At 40.1% G+C, this 14,162-nt stretch overlaps 1 protein-coding gene across 2 annotated transcripts in view; it reads left to right on the top strand.

Annotated features, from left to right (window-relative positions):
* mtor (mechanistic target of rapamycin kinase) overlaps positions 1-14,162 on the top strand; it is a 109,179-nt gene that overhangs the window by 80,183 nt on the left and 14,834 nt on the right. For both annotated transcript variants that reach the window (XM_017467113.3, XM_053680160.1), the window contains 5 exons: positions 2,064-2,141; positions 3,008-3,115; positions 4,799-4,924; positions 7,296-7,427; positions 8,823-8,938. In XM_017467113.3, the coding sequence (XP_017322602.1) occupies positions 2,064-2,141; positions 3,008-3,115; positions 4,799-4,924; positions 7,296-7,427; positions 8,823-8,938 (560 nt within the window). The remainder of the gene's footprint in view (positions 1-2,063; positions 2,142-3,007; positions 3,116-4,798; positions 4,925-7,295; positions 7,428-8,822; positions 8,939-14,162) is intronic.

The raw sequence follows: 14,162 nt of genomic DNA, 5'->3' as shown, positions 1-14,162 counted from the left end.
AGATTTCCAACAAATTTCTTTCATGTTGTCATTATGGGGTATTGTTTGTAGAATTTTGCGGAAAATAATGAATTTAATCCATTTTGGAATAAGGCTGTAACATAACAAAATGTGGAAAAAGAGAAGCGCTGTGAATACTTTCCGGATGCACTGTAGCTTAAATAAACACTTGTTACAACCGTGGTGTGCAGAAAAACATCTCAGAATGCACAACACACTAAGCCTTGAGGTGAATGTGCTACAACAGCTGAAAACCACACCGGGTTCCACTCAGCCAAGAACAAGAATCAAAGGCTACACATCAAAGTCACAGACTTTAAACTGGACAGTTAAAGAAACAGGAAAATGCTGCCTGGCACCAGCAACGATGCCACGATTACTGGGATCACACGTTATTTATTTGCTCCAATTTGTTGTTGGGTACATAATGACTGTCCTAATCGACATGCTAGAAAAGACATAACATCCAGCAACAGTGTTAAAGTGCACAAAATTGTTCTATACAGAGAGAGTTTGCAATGAGCTGAATGCTCTTTGTGAAAAGAAGACAAGCCTCCATCCCCACAGGTGTTCAGCATCATGATCAGCAGCATTCCTGTCAGAGGAGGCATCCCAAAGTTCATCCTGCAACCATGATCCTGTCTGCTTGCTTTATGTGTCCTCGTCCTAATCAAAGACAGAGACCAACTCTCTCCATTTTTCAGCTGAAAAGAAAGACAGCTGTCCACAGATGGACCTATTCCTGTCAAAAAAAAACCCCAAACTGGATCCAGATGTGATCGTACTGGAGTATTTAAGGGGTCTCAAAACGGCTTTTTCTGATAGCTGGGAATCCTCCATGGATTTAAGAGGGGGGAAAAAATAACCTTGAGCAGCAAAATTAAGACATGACTGAGTAGAAAAATAAACTTTCTCTGACTAGGTGTGGTGCAAAAGCTTCATTCAGATGATTTTGTTTCATTTTAAAATGTTTTTAATATTACATTCAATAGTACATTTCTTAAAACTGAGCAATGTATATCTATTTTTTTTGGTTAATAGCATTGTAGTAAGGCTAACTGCTCACAGTTTTGAGCGGCCATGGTTGTGCTTAAAGAGCCAAAGAGTTTTTATCACAGCTCAGATCTCATCACCTTATAGCTTGTTCAGTGTGGTGGAAATAATATAGGTAACTGTTTCTGTCCTTCTGACTTAATCTTCTATTCCAAGTAAGTCAAATAAACCCGAATAACCCAAATAAATGGCCAGTCAATAAATGGTTGATCTGCAGAATCCATCTTGGGCTTTAGATAAGCTCATACAGTAAGCTCCGTCCTCTTTCCTACTCACGCACACAGACGTATACACACACCGTGTGTGTTCTGTTCTCTGATATTTAATCAGGCTGAGCCGTAATTGCTGGTCAGGATGCCAAAATGGCAGCTCACACCCTAAGCTTGAGAAAACCTCTTTCTTTATCTCGTGCTCTCCTTTTATTTGGCGTTTCCCTCGCTCATTCCCGTCAGTTCCTCCGGATGAGTTAATTACCGCATGGGGATTGCAGGTGTTGACCAGACGCCTGTAAACCTACGGACTTTTCCGTAGCCACTACACTTGGGCGCGCCCATTCTCTGTGTGCTTCTTTTGCTGGTAACCTGTCTGGCATCCAGTAATTCATTTTATTTAGTTTGATAATGACTGGAACGTTTGGTGTTTTTATTATAGGCATTTCTTCTAGAGACATCTGGCTGCATGTGCCACATCAAGGTGAAGTGTTAACAGCTTTCCACCCATAATGCAACAGGTGCTAGAATTTGCAGGATTTGAGCGCATTCGCCACACTAACGAGTAGTTAAGCTGATTTAGGAGAAATTGGGAAATAGCCATAATGGCATGTCGTACCTATCTATGCAGCTTAATGTAGGTAGGACCTCGCAGGGAGAAAGTAAGTGTAGTGTTGAGGCGAAAGACGTCAGCAACTGGAGAATGGATGTTGAATTATTAGCCTCAAACCTGTGTTTCATTACTTGAGTCCAAATGCCAAACCCAGAACATGTACGCATTAATGTGTGTGTGTGTTTCAGTGCATCGACAAGGCCAGAGACCTGCTGGACGCTGAGTTGACTGCCATGGCTGGAGAGAGCTACAGCAGAGCATACGGGGTGAGATTTCATTGCTTATTTAACAGGCCTCTTGTGAAGATCCTGGCCTCATTTAACACTGCAGATGAGCTCCAGAAGAGTAGCAGCATTGACTAGCACCAGTGATGGGCAGCAGGAATGATTTGCGTTCTTATTTTTTATTTATTTTTCCCTCATAATTGAAGGTGCAGTCTTTGGTAACATCCTTGAGATCAAACCAGATCTGTGCCTGTTAGTAGTCTGTGTGTTTATACCGTCCACATTTTCTTCCATGCCAGCAATTGAAATCTATTCTTCCCCCCCAAAAAACATAAGTCTGATGTGGTTTATATAACAATGGCCATAAATTTCCACGGGTGGAAGGACGTCATACGAGTTTATCTTATACAGATGTGGGGCCTGATGAGTTAGGCATGTTTATTTGTATATACACACCGTTGCTCTAATGCGAGTAAGTCAAACTGTCTGCAATTTTGGGATTTGATCTCTCCAAAACACAAAGTCTGAATTTATTTGCTGAACCTGTTTGTCTTTTGGAAAACCTATTCAATAATAAATCAATGTTCTGTAGATAATTGTCTGCTGTGGTGGGCCATAATGACATTGATCTGGTGATTGATTTATTTATTTTTGCTTAGATTAATGGGTTGCATCCCTCCTTCTCATGGAAACCCGATCGCAGGTTTTTGAGACAATCAAGAGTGCACAGAACTCTTAATGTCTAGCAGGGCCACATATTAGCATCTAGCCACAAATTCTTTAATGGTACTTCAGGAACAAACTTTTAAATGGTTAAACACATTGAATATAATCAGAATCAGTTGCAATTATGCAGTTGTTATCTTTTCCCATGTCCTTCACGGTATTGTCCTGTCTCTTACTCTTAGGCCATGGTGTCATGCCAGATGCTGTCAGAACTAGAGGAGGTGATCCAGTATAAACTGGTTCCAGAGAGGAGGGACATCATCAGGGATACATGGTGGGAAAGATTGCAGGTAACCTAGGTTCACCTATGATCGTCTGCATTTTGTCTGGTTCAGGAAGACAAGGTCAGTTTAGAGGGAAGAGTCTGCGAGATGTTCCAAAGTTAAATTAAACAAGTTACTAAGTTATAGAAACATAAGCACGGTGGTGGTGAGATATGGTGTGACGCAAGTGGAATTTCGTTTAATTTCAAAGTCTTACCTTTTAATAATTTACAGTTACATTTAGAAGACATCCACGAGAAAAGTTAGTTCTTTTTCTCTCTCAAAAACTCAAAAAAAAAGTTTGTCATTTTCGACAGAAACTGGAAAATTGCAGAGTCCAATTTTTTGATGGAATGAGCGCACACTGCTTTCCAATCTTCTGCTGTAGAAAATTCATTAACACCTTCTTACCAATCACAGTTGAGAATTGAATGGTGATGTGGTTTAACTTGGAAAAACTTGATTTTCTGTTCATCTATAGTGTATATTCTGGGTGTTGTAGCATCTCTATATATCTGTAAGGTTTTTTCCCCCCGGTGTGTGGTGGTGTTTGTTTTTTTTAATTGAACTTTCACTTAGCACACAGTTGACTTGTAGAGACTTATCACTGCTGGAGAACTAAGTATTTGTGGTGAAATGTTTTTGTTGGATGTTTAAGGTGATCATGCAGGCAGTTATGGTTTCTTCACTTGTAGGTAACACTAGCTACGGTATTTACAACCTAAATTCTCGCTAAAACATGCTCCAAATTCATGTAGGCATCTCAAGTGACAATATTGCATGTGTGAACATCACTCTTGCATTCCAATATCCTCATCTACTGTGTTATGTTGTACAAAAATATTTATTCATCGAAATATTTTCCAGTTGCAGGGTTAATGAACAATCATCTGCACACTTATTTCCATCGTGTATCCATTCACATATATGTGTCCAGTGGATCAGATATGAAATATCGTTGCAGTTTAACCTCAAAGCTTTCAACTTCAACCATCAACATTTTAGGTAGAGAGAGATGTACTGGTGAGACCAGTTCAGACCGTGCAGAATGTGTTGGCAGAGAGCCGATGGAATATTCATGGAAGTGATTTACTGGCAAATAAAGCCAAGCATCTGTAGGGCTTTGCTTTGGTAGAGACCTGGCACTTCTTTGAATTACAACCTGGGATGCCTGAATACTATCTCCACTGCTGCGCTTTAGCCAGCATGTATGAATAAAACACATTATGAAGAGCACATATCTTAGGTCGGCCAGCATTATTGAGAATGTCACACCGTTCTTACGTGTATATGGCACTTTTATAGTGAACTGTCTAACTTCACTTGAAACTGTGGATGGTTGAGACTATGGATGAGTGTAAGCTCCTCACAGGGCCTTGATTGGAAATGAATCTGAGATCAGTAACTGAGAACTTTCTTTAGCATCACTTCAGATCCATGCATGCGTTCTGAGGAAGCACAGACCAGAGCCTTCTCTTATAGTCATCCTAAGTGTTACGTTAACTATACATTTAAACCTCTTGCCAAATTCTTCTACTGTGTATGGAATACAGTATACAGTAACTTCAGAATACAGGACACACAATTACACAGCATACACAGAAGACGGTGTGATAGCTAAATCGCACCAACTTTCACCAACATCCTTCAGAACGCAGCAAAATACTGTAATATTTCCAATAAGGAAAGAATCCTGTGTGTTGTGTGCAGGGCTGCCAGCGAATAGTGGAGGACTGGCAGAGGATCCTGATGGTCCGTTCTCTAGTCATCAATCCCCATGAGGACATGAGGACATGGCTGAAGTATGCCAGCTTGTGTGGAAAGAGTGGACGTCTGGTGAGAGAGCATCCATTTGGTCCCCCCCCCCCCCCCCCAGGTTTACTCTGGTAATACTGAGCATGCTATTTGCTAACACGCCAGTGAAGCATGCCATGTGAGCCTAAATGTTCCTACACACACAGAGAGAATATATATACAGTTGGGTTTATTATTATTGTCAACTTTGGTAAAGTTGTGGAGAAATGTCTTTGTGTTTCATTAGCTTAATCTAACATGGAAAATATATGATAAATCTAACCTTTAATTTAACAAAATTTATTCTAAGCGCATAATTATTATTTTTTTTATATATATTAATCGGAAGTACTTGTGAAGAAAATGTAACTGATGACGGGAATATTTTATATCATGTTAATGTTATATTTATTAGTTTTGTAAATACTGTATATATTTTAATTCATGTTTTTTTTTTCCATTGTGAGATGAAGCAAATTAACCACAGACACTTTTCTTCTAGATAGATAGATAAATAGATAACTTTATTCATCCCATTCACCTACTGTAGCAGCAGAGAGAGTTTGAGCTATATTAAAAGAAATTTAACATTATAAATGAAACACAATAATAATAAATATACATAATATTAAAAAAGGATACAGTGTAAGACTGTATTCGATGTATAACGATGTGGTTGTGCACTGGGGCGAATTTGAGAAAAGGAAAGAATGTGGAAAATGAATAGAAGTAAAGTGGCAGTGCATATGGATATGAATAGTGGATGTTGGTAAAGTTCAACTTTTATCCAGGATGCCAACAGTTCTGGAGCTGTTTGTATATGATTCAGATGGCCTTGATGCTTCAGATGTCTAGATCAGATTTGCTCTTTAAACATTAGTATGGTTAGCATTTTTAATCTGGGTTTCTGAGCTGATATTGAACTGATACTATACAAGTCTTGCCAGTTTTACCAGCTGTTCTGAAAAAAAGTGGTTTAATAATGTTTAGTAATGTACGCTGTTAATTTTGCACAACACTCTTTGCTGCAGTTGTCTTTAGTTGCAGTCAAATGACCCCACCAGCTATAACGGACACAGTTAGTTCCAGGAAGAAAGAAGCAAGGAACATTTACTGAGAAAACTTACGTCATGCTTCTTTAACCAATAACTACAGTCAAAACACCCTTTTAAATGTGAGGGTTGATTTAAAAAAAAAAAAAAAAAAACTACTTCAGACGTGCTGTGTTTATGTTTATGCTGCCATACTGTGCCTCCAGTGTGAATAAATGTTATTCTAAACGATTAGGCTAAATCTACAGTGAGTTCAAACTTAGGCCGGTGTTTTGAGTTGGACCTCGGCGGACGTGGATGATCGGGAAAAGTCGTGACCTCACAGTTTAGGCCCCCAATGCCGATCACAAGAGGAAGTGTTCTCAGAGATGAAAAGTCACTGAATGATTATGATGGACGGGGGGGGCGATGAACGAGACATGAAAGAATGACGGCAGTGTTTCTCAGGACGGCTTACCTTCTGTGAGGTCAGGGATCGTGGAAGCTGGCTTGTTGAGCTATTTATTTGTGGAAGACCTGAGTTTTTTTCAAGCGCAGTTTCTCTGCTGGGACCCAAAGCACCATGACTTTTTGATCAATCTTGTCGTCGTTTGTTTTGGCAGTGTCACAGTCATGTCACCATGCACATGTCTTTTACCAAGAGAGAGTCTTACTGATCTGCATTCAGTTAGTTCAACTGATAAATGAACGTTAGGATCTGTTGGAGAGATGGCAATTCTTATTAATAAACTGTAATATTTACTAAACTGCACATGGTCAGGTTTTCTAAACGTTAACCAGCGCAGCTTCTGTAGCAGATCCTCTGTTGCAAAAAACACATGCGAGCATTTATATAAATTAGTTAGGTGAAGGCAGCTCAGTGGACCAGAGATTAACTACAGGGGTAGAAACATTAGGTCAGAGAAGGAACAGCTTTCACAGGATTGTTTTTTACCCACTATGGTCTGCTTAGCAAGCTGCAAGGGCTCATTTAAAGACAATTCGACAGCGAAAACAATGCTTGAAGAATGTTGGCGCGAGTCAAAAGTGGTAATGTAAAGCACCACTGTGAAACAAAACATACATACCTCATGCTGTCTTATTTAAAGCCATATACTAACATTAATGGTTAAGCATTAAAAGATAATGTTTGCCACCTTTCAGTCAGACTAGTTGCTTATCCTGACCTTCGTAAACAAGGAACGTTTATGCACCTGGACCTTAACAGCTTCATTACAGCCGAATACCTCTAATCTTTAGAATACCGCATATTGATATAATGGAAGCTAAACTGATCAAAGTACTTATGTGCTAAGAAAAGAAAGCTAGCTTTACCTAAATGCATTCAGATATTGCTGGTTAATTCATCTTTCTGTGTTCAGGCTCTTGCTCATAAGACGTTGGTCTTGCTCCTCGGTGTTGATCCGTCCAAACAGCTGGACCAGCCTATGCCCACAGCGCACCCACACGTGACGTACGCTTATATGAAGTACATGTGGAAGAGTGCGCGCAAGGTACGTAAACAAGGTTTCCTCAGGTTTGTTTACAAGCAAACGTTGAAACATAACATTTTTGTTCCTTTTTAATGTTTCTTACAACTTCTTTCACCTGTCCAAATGGCAAACTAATTTCAGAGCTCCAAGCATATCTGTCTGGGTTATTCCAGAACTCAAACATATCGAACAGACGGCTTAATACAAGGCCATCTGTCTTTTAGCTCGGGTCACAATTTCGAACCGTAGTGTTATGGAGTAACTCTGTTTTGGTGTGTTGAGCTGATTGTTTGTGCATGCGTTCCCTTTCTTTGTAATACGTTAGTGATGTTTAAAACAGCAATAAGAGCTTCGAAAGTTAGCTGTTGCGTGTCAGAGGAATGGTACTGGATTGAATGTGAAGGGTCTCTCCTCTTTAGGCTCAGATGTGAGAGTTGTGTGACTCTCAGGATGCTGATAAACAAATTCTCTCACTTCATTTCACTCCTCACCCATCATCTTCACTGATGATGAGAGAGGAGATAGAGAAATGTCATTTTCTCCTTAAATATTCTTGGAAAGTCCATTGCCTCCATCATGATGGTGAAGGATAATGATGGAAAAGTAAGTGTTAGACACTGTGTGTGTGTGTGAATGCCTGTGGTCATAGGGGTCCCTGCTTTTTCACTTTTTCCTAAAGCCAGACAAACTAAAATAAATCCCGGGACACATCCAGATCCACAACACCTCTGGAACTGTGAATACATTGTATTTCTTCTGTATGCCCTTTACCACACTTTACAGAATAACAGTTTAACATATTTTAATATTCCTCATACTTTCATTGTGGCTAGTGCTTGGTTCCCTAAGGATTAGGGATCATGAGAAATCAGATATTGAGATTTGACAGGGCTGATATCTTAATGAAAGGCAGCCTAGGACAAAGCAAATCAGGGAAGCACTGAAATTTCGGTCGCCGAAAATGCCATTTTCGGTTTTTGGCCTAAAGAGGAAAACACCACACCGGGCCACACCCCGCCCCTCAGTGCTCGGCGCTCAGATTTCACTCTCGATCTAGCCGACGGTTATCGTCACATTGCAACATTATTGGATCCGAGATTTAAAGAACATTACTTTGGACATAAGGAAGAAACCTTGAGAGGAACCAGACTCAAAAGGGAGACCAAAGAGGGAGAGAGAAAAGATTTTGAAATTATTGTTTAATTTTTTCCTCATCGTGCACATGGTGCCTGCCCAGAAGACGATTAAAAGGGGACAAAAGTTGTTGCATTTCGGTGGAAATATTGATTGATTGATTTATTTTGCCGAAATAAGGTAACAAGTTTTGATGTCAAGGTTGTCTTGAAGTTGCACATTTTAACTTTTAGGTTCTCTGAGTAAGTTTAGAATTTCTCTTTCTCTCCCACTCTCATGCAGATCGACGCGTTCCAGCACATGCAGCACTTTGTGCAGGCCATGCAGCAGAAGGCTCAGCACGCCATCGCAGCCGAGGACCAACAGCAAAAGCAGGAGCTTCACAAGCTTATGGCCAGGTCAACACACACACACACACACAGACTGCATCCATACACTCCCATGTACACACAAAGCTTTACTGCACATGTCATTAGTAAACTCTCCCTGTTGTTCACACACTCTAGTTTCAGTGTTCTTTTTTTTTATTTATTAAATACACATCCCTGATGGAGTGAACGGAGGAACGACAGATGCTGTTGGTTCTTCAAAGCTCCATTGTCCCCTCGAAACTGAGCTCGGGTTGCTGTTTGTCCAAAGTTTCACATGTTCTTCCTGTGTCTGTGTGGGTTTCTTCTCGGTTTTCTGCTTTCCTCCTACCTTCCAGAATCACACCAGTAAATATATTTGGTCACTCTAAATTGCCCAGGTGAATTCGTTGTGAATGTATGTATGCGTGGTGTCCTGCAGTGGACTATCTTCCCATTCAGGGTGTAATATTCCTGCCGTGCTCCCAGGTTTCCCGAGATAGGCTTCATATCTACCGCAGCTCTGACCAGGACAAAGCGGATACCGAAGATTGATCTATTTATATATTTAAATAGAGTTTCTGGTAAAATCTGCCAACCCTGGGGCTTTTTTATTATTATAACATATAACAGTCACAGAACTGAAACTCTCAGCGACCTACTGACAGTTTTATAGCAAATAATAAGCACCAGTGGTCATTAGAAATTAACGTGTACTGATGTTTGGTTGTAGGTTTCTGGTATTATTATTGTAGACCGTGGCAAGACTTAGAGCAGAATAATAATGAACCAGAGAAACAAAGTAGTGCAGAATAGTGGAGAAGTCTAAACTTCTTTTCTGTTAAGTCAGAACAGAATGTGCTGTGTCCTCCCATCACAGCAAAGCTTTCACATGTTCTCATTTGTCTTTTTTTTTTTTTCTTAGTCTCGTCTGGATCTTTTTGTCTTTTAAGCTCAACTTTACTCTAATCATCTTTAGTTCCAGGGTTGCGGTTTCCTGTTAGCACTTGTATCCACTAATGGCCTTTTCCTGGGAATATCAGGTAGCTGCCTTAAGGTATTAGCACTTTAACAACTTATACTTAGCTCTTATTAACACGCTCCGGCAGGACTTGCTTCCTTTCGTACTTTTCCATGGAACTAAAGCAGGGGTCTCCAACCTTTTTGTGAGTGACGACTTCCTGAAGGGATAAAATAGTCTAGAGGGTTATTTGTTTGATGTACTCAAAAATATATAATTTGCACCTTAAACGAAGCTTTGGGTTGCAGCCTGTGACTTCTTAGTGGGTCTGGTTAAAAAAAAAAAAAAAAAAGATTGCTGCCTACTTAATGTTGCTTTCAACTCGTTAGCGTTTGCTTTTCTAAGTGATGTACCTTGTGGATTGTGGTGAAATCTCTCTCCGCGTTGTGCCTCTTGGATACTACGATGCTAGCCCCACAGACGAAGCTTACACTATTGCCTTCTTCATTTGTGAGGAGAAATTCTGTCTCCCACTCCTTGTTAAAGTAACGTCGTCCTCTTTTTTGCAGGACATGGTGCACCATCAGCCATAATTAATCCTTTGTTGGTTTTTTTGTTATAGTCGATTTCACCTTGTTTATGCTGTCAGCTCGCTACCGCCTCAACTCACAGAAAAGCCTACGTCACACGAAACGTACGCTACGTACATTAACAAATACATGCATAAACATCAAAAACATAAAAATGATGACAAGACACTTAGTATGGGGACATTTTTGTCTCGTTCGGATAAAGTGTTATTAAACAACATTTATTTATGTTTGTACGCAACAGTGATCACTCTGCTGTTTATCCTGACTAGTACATCTTAAGCTACGCATTGCAATACTTAGTGTAGAAGTAGTGCACATCCATTATATACACTGAATAATAATAATAGAATTGGTACAATGAGAGTTCAAGCAACACTACAAAATGTCTGAATCACAAAATAGTGCACTATACGATGAATACTGCAAATGAGTGTCATGGTACTTTACTACCTGAAACTAAGGATGCTTTCATAATTGTGCTTTTTCTTTGCTGGGCTGGAGTGCACTTGAAGGAACTGATTTCTAGTCCACGGTCATCTGTAGTTTGCTTCAAGTGAACTTGGGTGTGGACGACATCGAGAGTGAAAACAGGTCCTTGCGTCAATTATCCTGATCGGTTGAATTGGTCTCGTTACTTCCGGTTTTAAGTTTAACAATGACAGAGAAATGGATATTGTGGTCTACAGAGGAGACAGCACCTTCTTGATGTATGGAAAGTCATTCAAATGCAAGTGAACACATGTATTTATTTCGTTTAAGAGCAAGCAACTTTTGACGGCACAAGGAGTTCTTCTGTGTCGAAACAAACGTACGATGATGACTTCCCCAACCAAACAGTCAGCAGCTTCTTTAATAAACGTCTCTGTACAGAAAACCTCACCATAGCAACAATTAGAAGTTTTTTCTTACGTAAATAACGTTATTTACCAAGTTTATTTTCAGTTATAGATTATGCAGAGCCTCTCCAATACAAGTCTGTGTGAATTAGTTGTTACTATAGAAACAATACTGTATTAGAACAAGGTCATTAATGTAAATTTGTCAGAGCTGTAGTCATAGATAATTAATCATCACATTCGGACCAGTCAGATTCCAGGATTCAACAGTGATGTTATTAAGTTGCACTGTTTTTCAGTGAAAGCACATACCGACTGTACTGTTTTCATTCCTACCTCTAAATGAAGTGTTTGGCTCTTCAGCTGACAGCACCTTTTAGCAGCACATTAGCGCCAACCACGTTCTCTCATACAGTATGATTCAGGTCAGCAGGGAGGCTGTGGAACTGTGGCCAGGAATTCTCAGTTATATCGTAACTGTAGCTTGGAGCCTTTGCAGCGTTTGTGGATTTTGACTGGAGCTAAACGTCTGTCTGATAAGCTTCTGCACTTTTCCTGCTTCAAATGCTCTGGCATACTTTCACCCCAAAATAATTCGGCAATGATGGGTTGTGCGGGAATGGCTCACACCTGGTTCCTGCCGCATGGGCTTCTCTGGAATTTTCTGCCGTCTCTCATAGGCATTTGCAATAGACAGGTGTTTGGAGGTAGATGTCCTGCTTAACCTATCCTCTCCAGTCGGAGAAGAACACAAGGGTAGCAATTTCCTCACGCGACTGTTTAGTAGTTAGAGCCCTGTTGTTTTCCTAAGAATTTATTATTTATTTATTTTTATTTTCAAGATTTCAGGGGCATGTGGGGCCCTTTTTTGCCATGCTAAAAACTCATGAAATTCGGGGACACAAATCAGAGTCGTCGACCATTAGGCCCAGGCAAGGGTCACACATGCGAGGTGGGGGGCTCTGTAGCGGCCCTTTTTACAAAGGTACAAAACGATGGTGCATATATCATACATACTTTCACGTATATGTACGACACTCTGTACACATATTGTTCTCATCGACCCGAATAACTTTCACGCTGACAATCATTAGCTCCGCCCAACGGGTAGTCGGCCATTTTGGATTTTGTGAAAAGCGCCCAGTGAACTTTTAAATCCTCATCCTAAGGGATTCATGTGATTCTCCATGCGTACTGAGGTTACTTTTGGAGTTCCACAGGGTTCTGTTTTAGGCCCACTGCTCTTTACTTTATATATGCTACCCCTAGGTCAAATTATTCGTAAACATGGAATTAGCTTCCACTGTTATGCTGATGATACACAGTTGTATGTTTCAGCGAAGCCAGAGGACAGACATAAGCTTAGTAAAGTTGAGGATTGTGTAAAGGACATTAGACATTGGATGTTAATTAACTTCCTTCTGCTTAATTCTGATAAAACAGAAATACTTTTATTAGGCCCACGTGTAGCTAGAAGTATTCTTTCTGATCACATGGTTACTCTGTATGGTCTTTCTGTTTCATCATGTGTAGCAGTTAAAGACCTTGGAGTGATTATTGACTCCAGCCTATCATTTGATGCTCATGTAGATAATATTACTAGGATAGCCTTCTTTCATCTCAGAAATATTTCTAAAATAAGAAACATATTGTCACTACATGATGCGGAAATACTAGTTCATGCATTCGTCACCTCTAGATTAGATTATTGTAATGCCATACTGTCTGGATGTTCCAGTAGGAGTATAAATAAGCTCCAATTAGTCCAGAATGCAGCTGCTAGAGTCCTAACTAGAAGATACGACCATATCACACCGGTATTATCAATACTGCATTGGCTCCCAGTAAAATCTCGCATTAATTATAAAATACTCTTATTAACCTATAAAGCACTAAATGGTCTCGCGCCACAATATCTAAGCGACCTTTTGGTTTTATATGATCCGCCACGCCTACTTAGATCAAAAGATGCAGGCTATCTGACGGTACCTCGAATAGTGAAGGCTACAGCAGGGGGAAGAGCTTTCTCTTATAGGGCCCCACAGTTATGGAACAGTCTTCCTATTAGTGTTCGGGACTCAGACACAGTCTCAGTGTTTAAGTCTAAGCTTAAAACGTATTTGTTTACTCAAGCCTACCCTGACTAGATTCTGTTCTACTTTCTCCCTCTCTCCTTTCACCGAGCCCCACACGAATTTATGGAGATACTAGAGATCCAGATCCTTTCTGCCTCTGGATGGAGCTCAAATCTTCTTTAATTCCAGACTGCTGGGACTACGGCTGCTCTTAACGCCATACAGACTTCATATAAATCCATAATGAACTTTTTCACAATATCTGTTGTTACCCAGATGAGGATGGGTTCCCTTCTGAGTCGGGTTCCTCTCAAGGTTTCTTCCTCTTAAAACATCTTAGGGAGTTTTTCCTTGCCACCGTCGCCACTCAGTGGCTTGCTCAGTTGGGATAAATTCACACCTTTAATATCTGTATACCGTGTTGATATTTCTGTAAAGCTGCTTTGAGACAATGTCTATTGTAAAAAGCGCTATACAAATAAAATTGAATTGAATTGAATTATCACCAAACTTGGTCAACATTGTGCCAAGATATTGAGGATGCTAAATTACGAAGGGATTTTTGATATCTTGTACAGTGTCGCCATGGCGAGGTAATACATTTAAGGTGAAAAAAGGGAAACTGGAAGTGTCTCATATATTCTGAGCGTATTGAGTGATTTATATGAAACTTGAGCTGTATATTTGGCACTGGAGGCTGAGCACATGGATGTGGCTGTTGTGAGTCACAGTCATAGCGCCACCAACTGGCAGTAATAATCTTATTATATTTACCCGAATTGCTTCAAACTTGGTCCTAATCATGTCGAG

This window comes from Ictalurus punctatus, chromosome 5 (assembly GCF_001660625.3).
Source record: "Ictalurus punctatus breed USDA103 chromosome 5, Coco_2.0, whole genome shotgun sequence".
NCBI lineage: Eukaryota > Metazoa > Chordata > Actinopteri > Siluriformes > Ictaluridae > Ictalurus > Ictalurus punctatus.
Note: the sequence above shows the minus strand (reverse complement) of the source record. Positions and strands in the feature narration are given on the sequence as shown.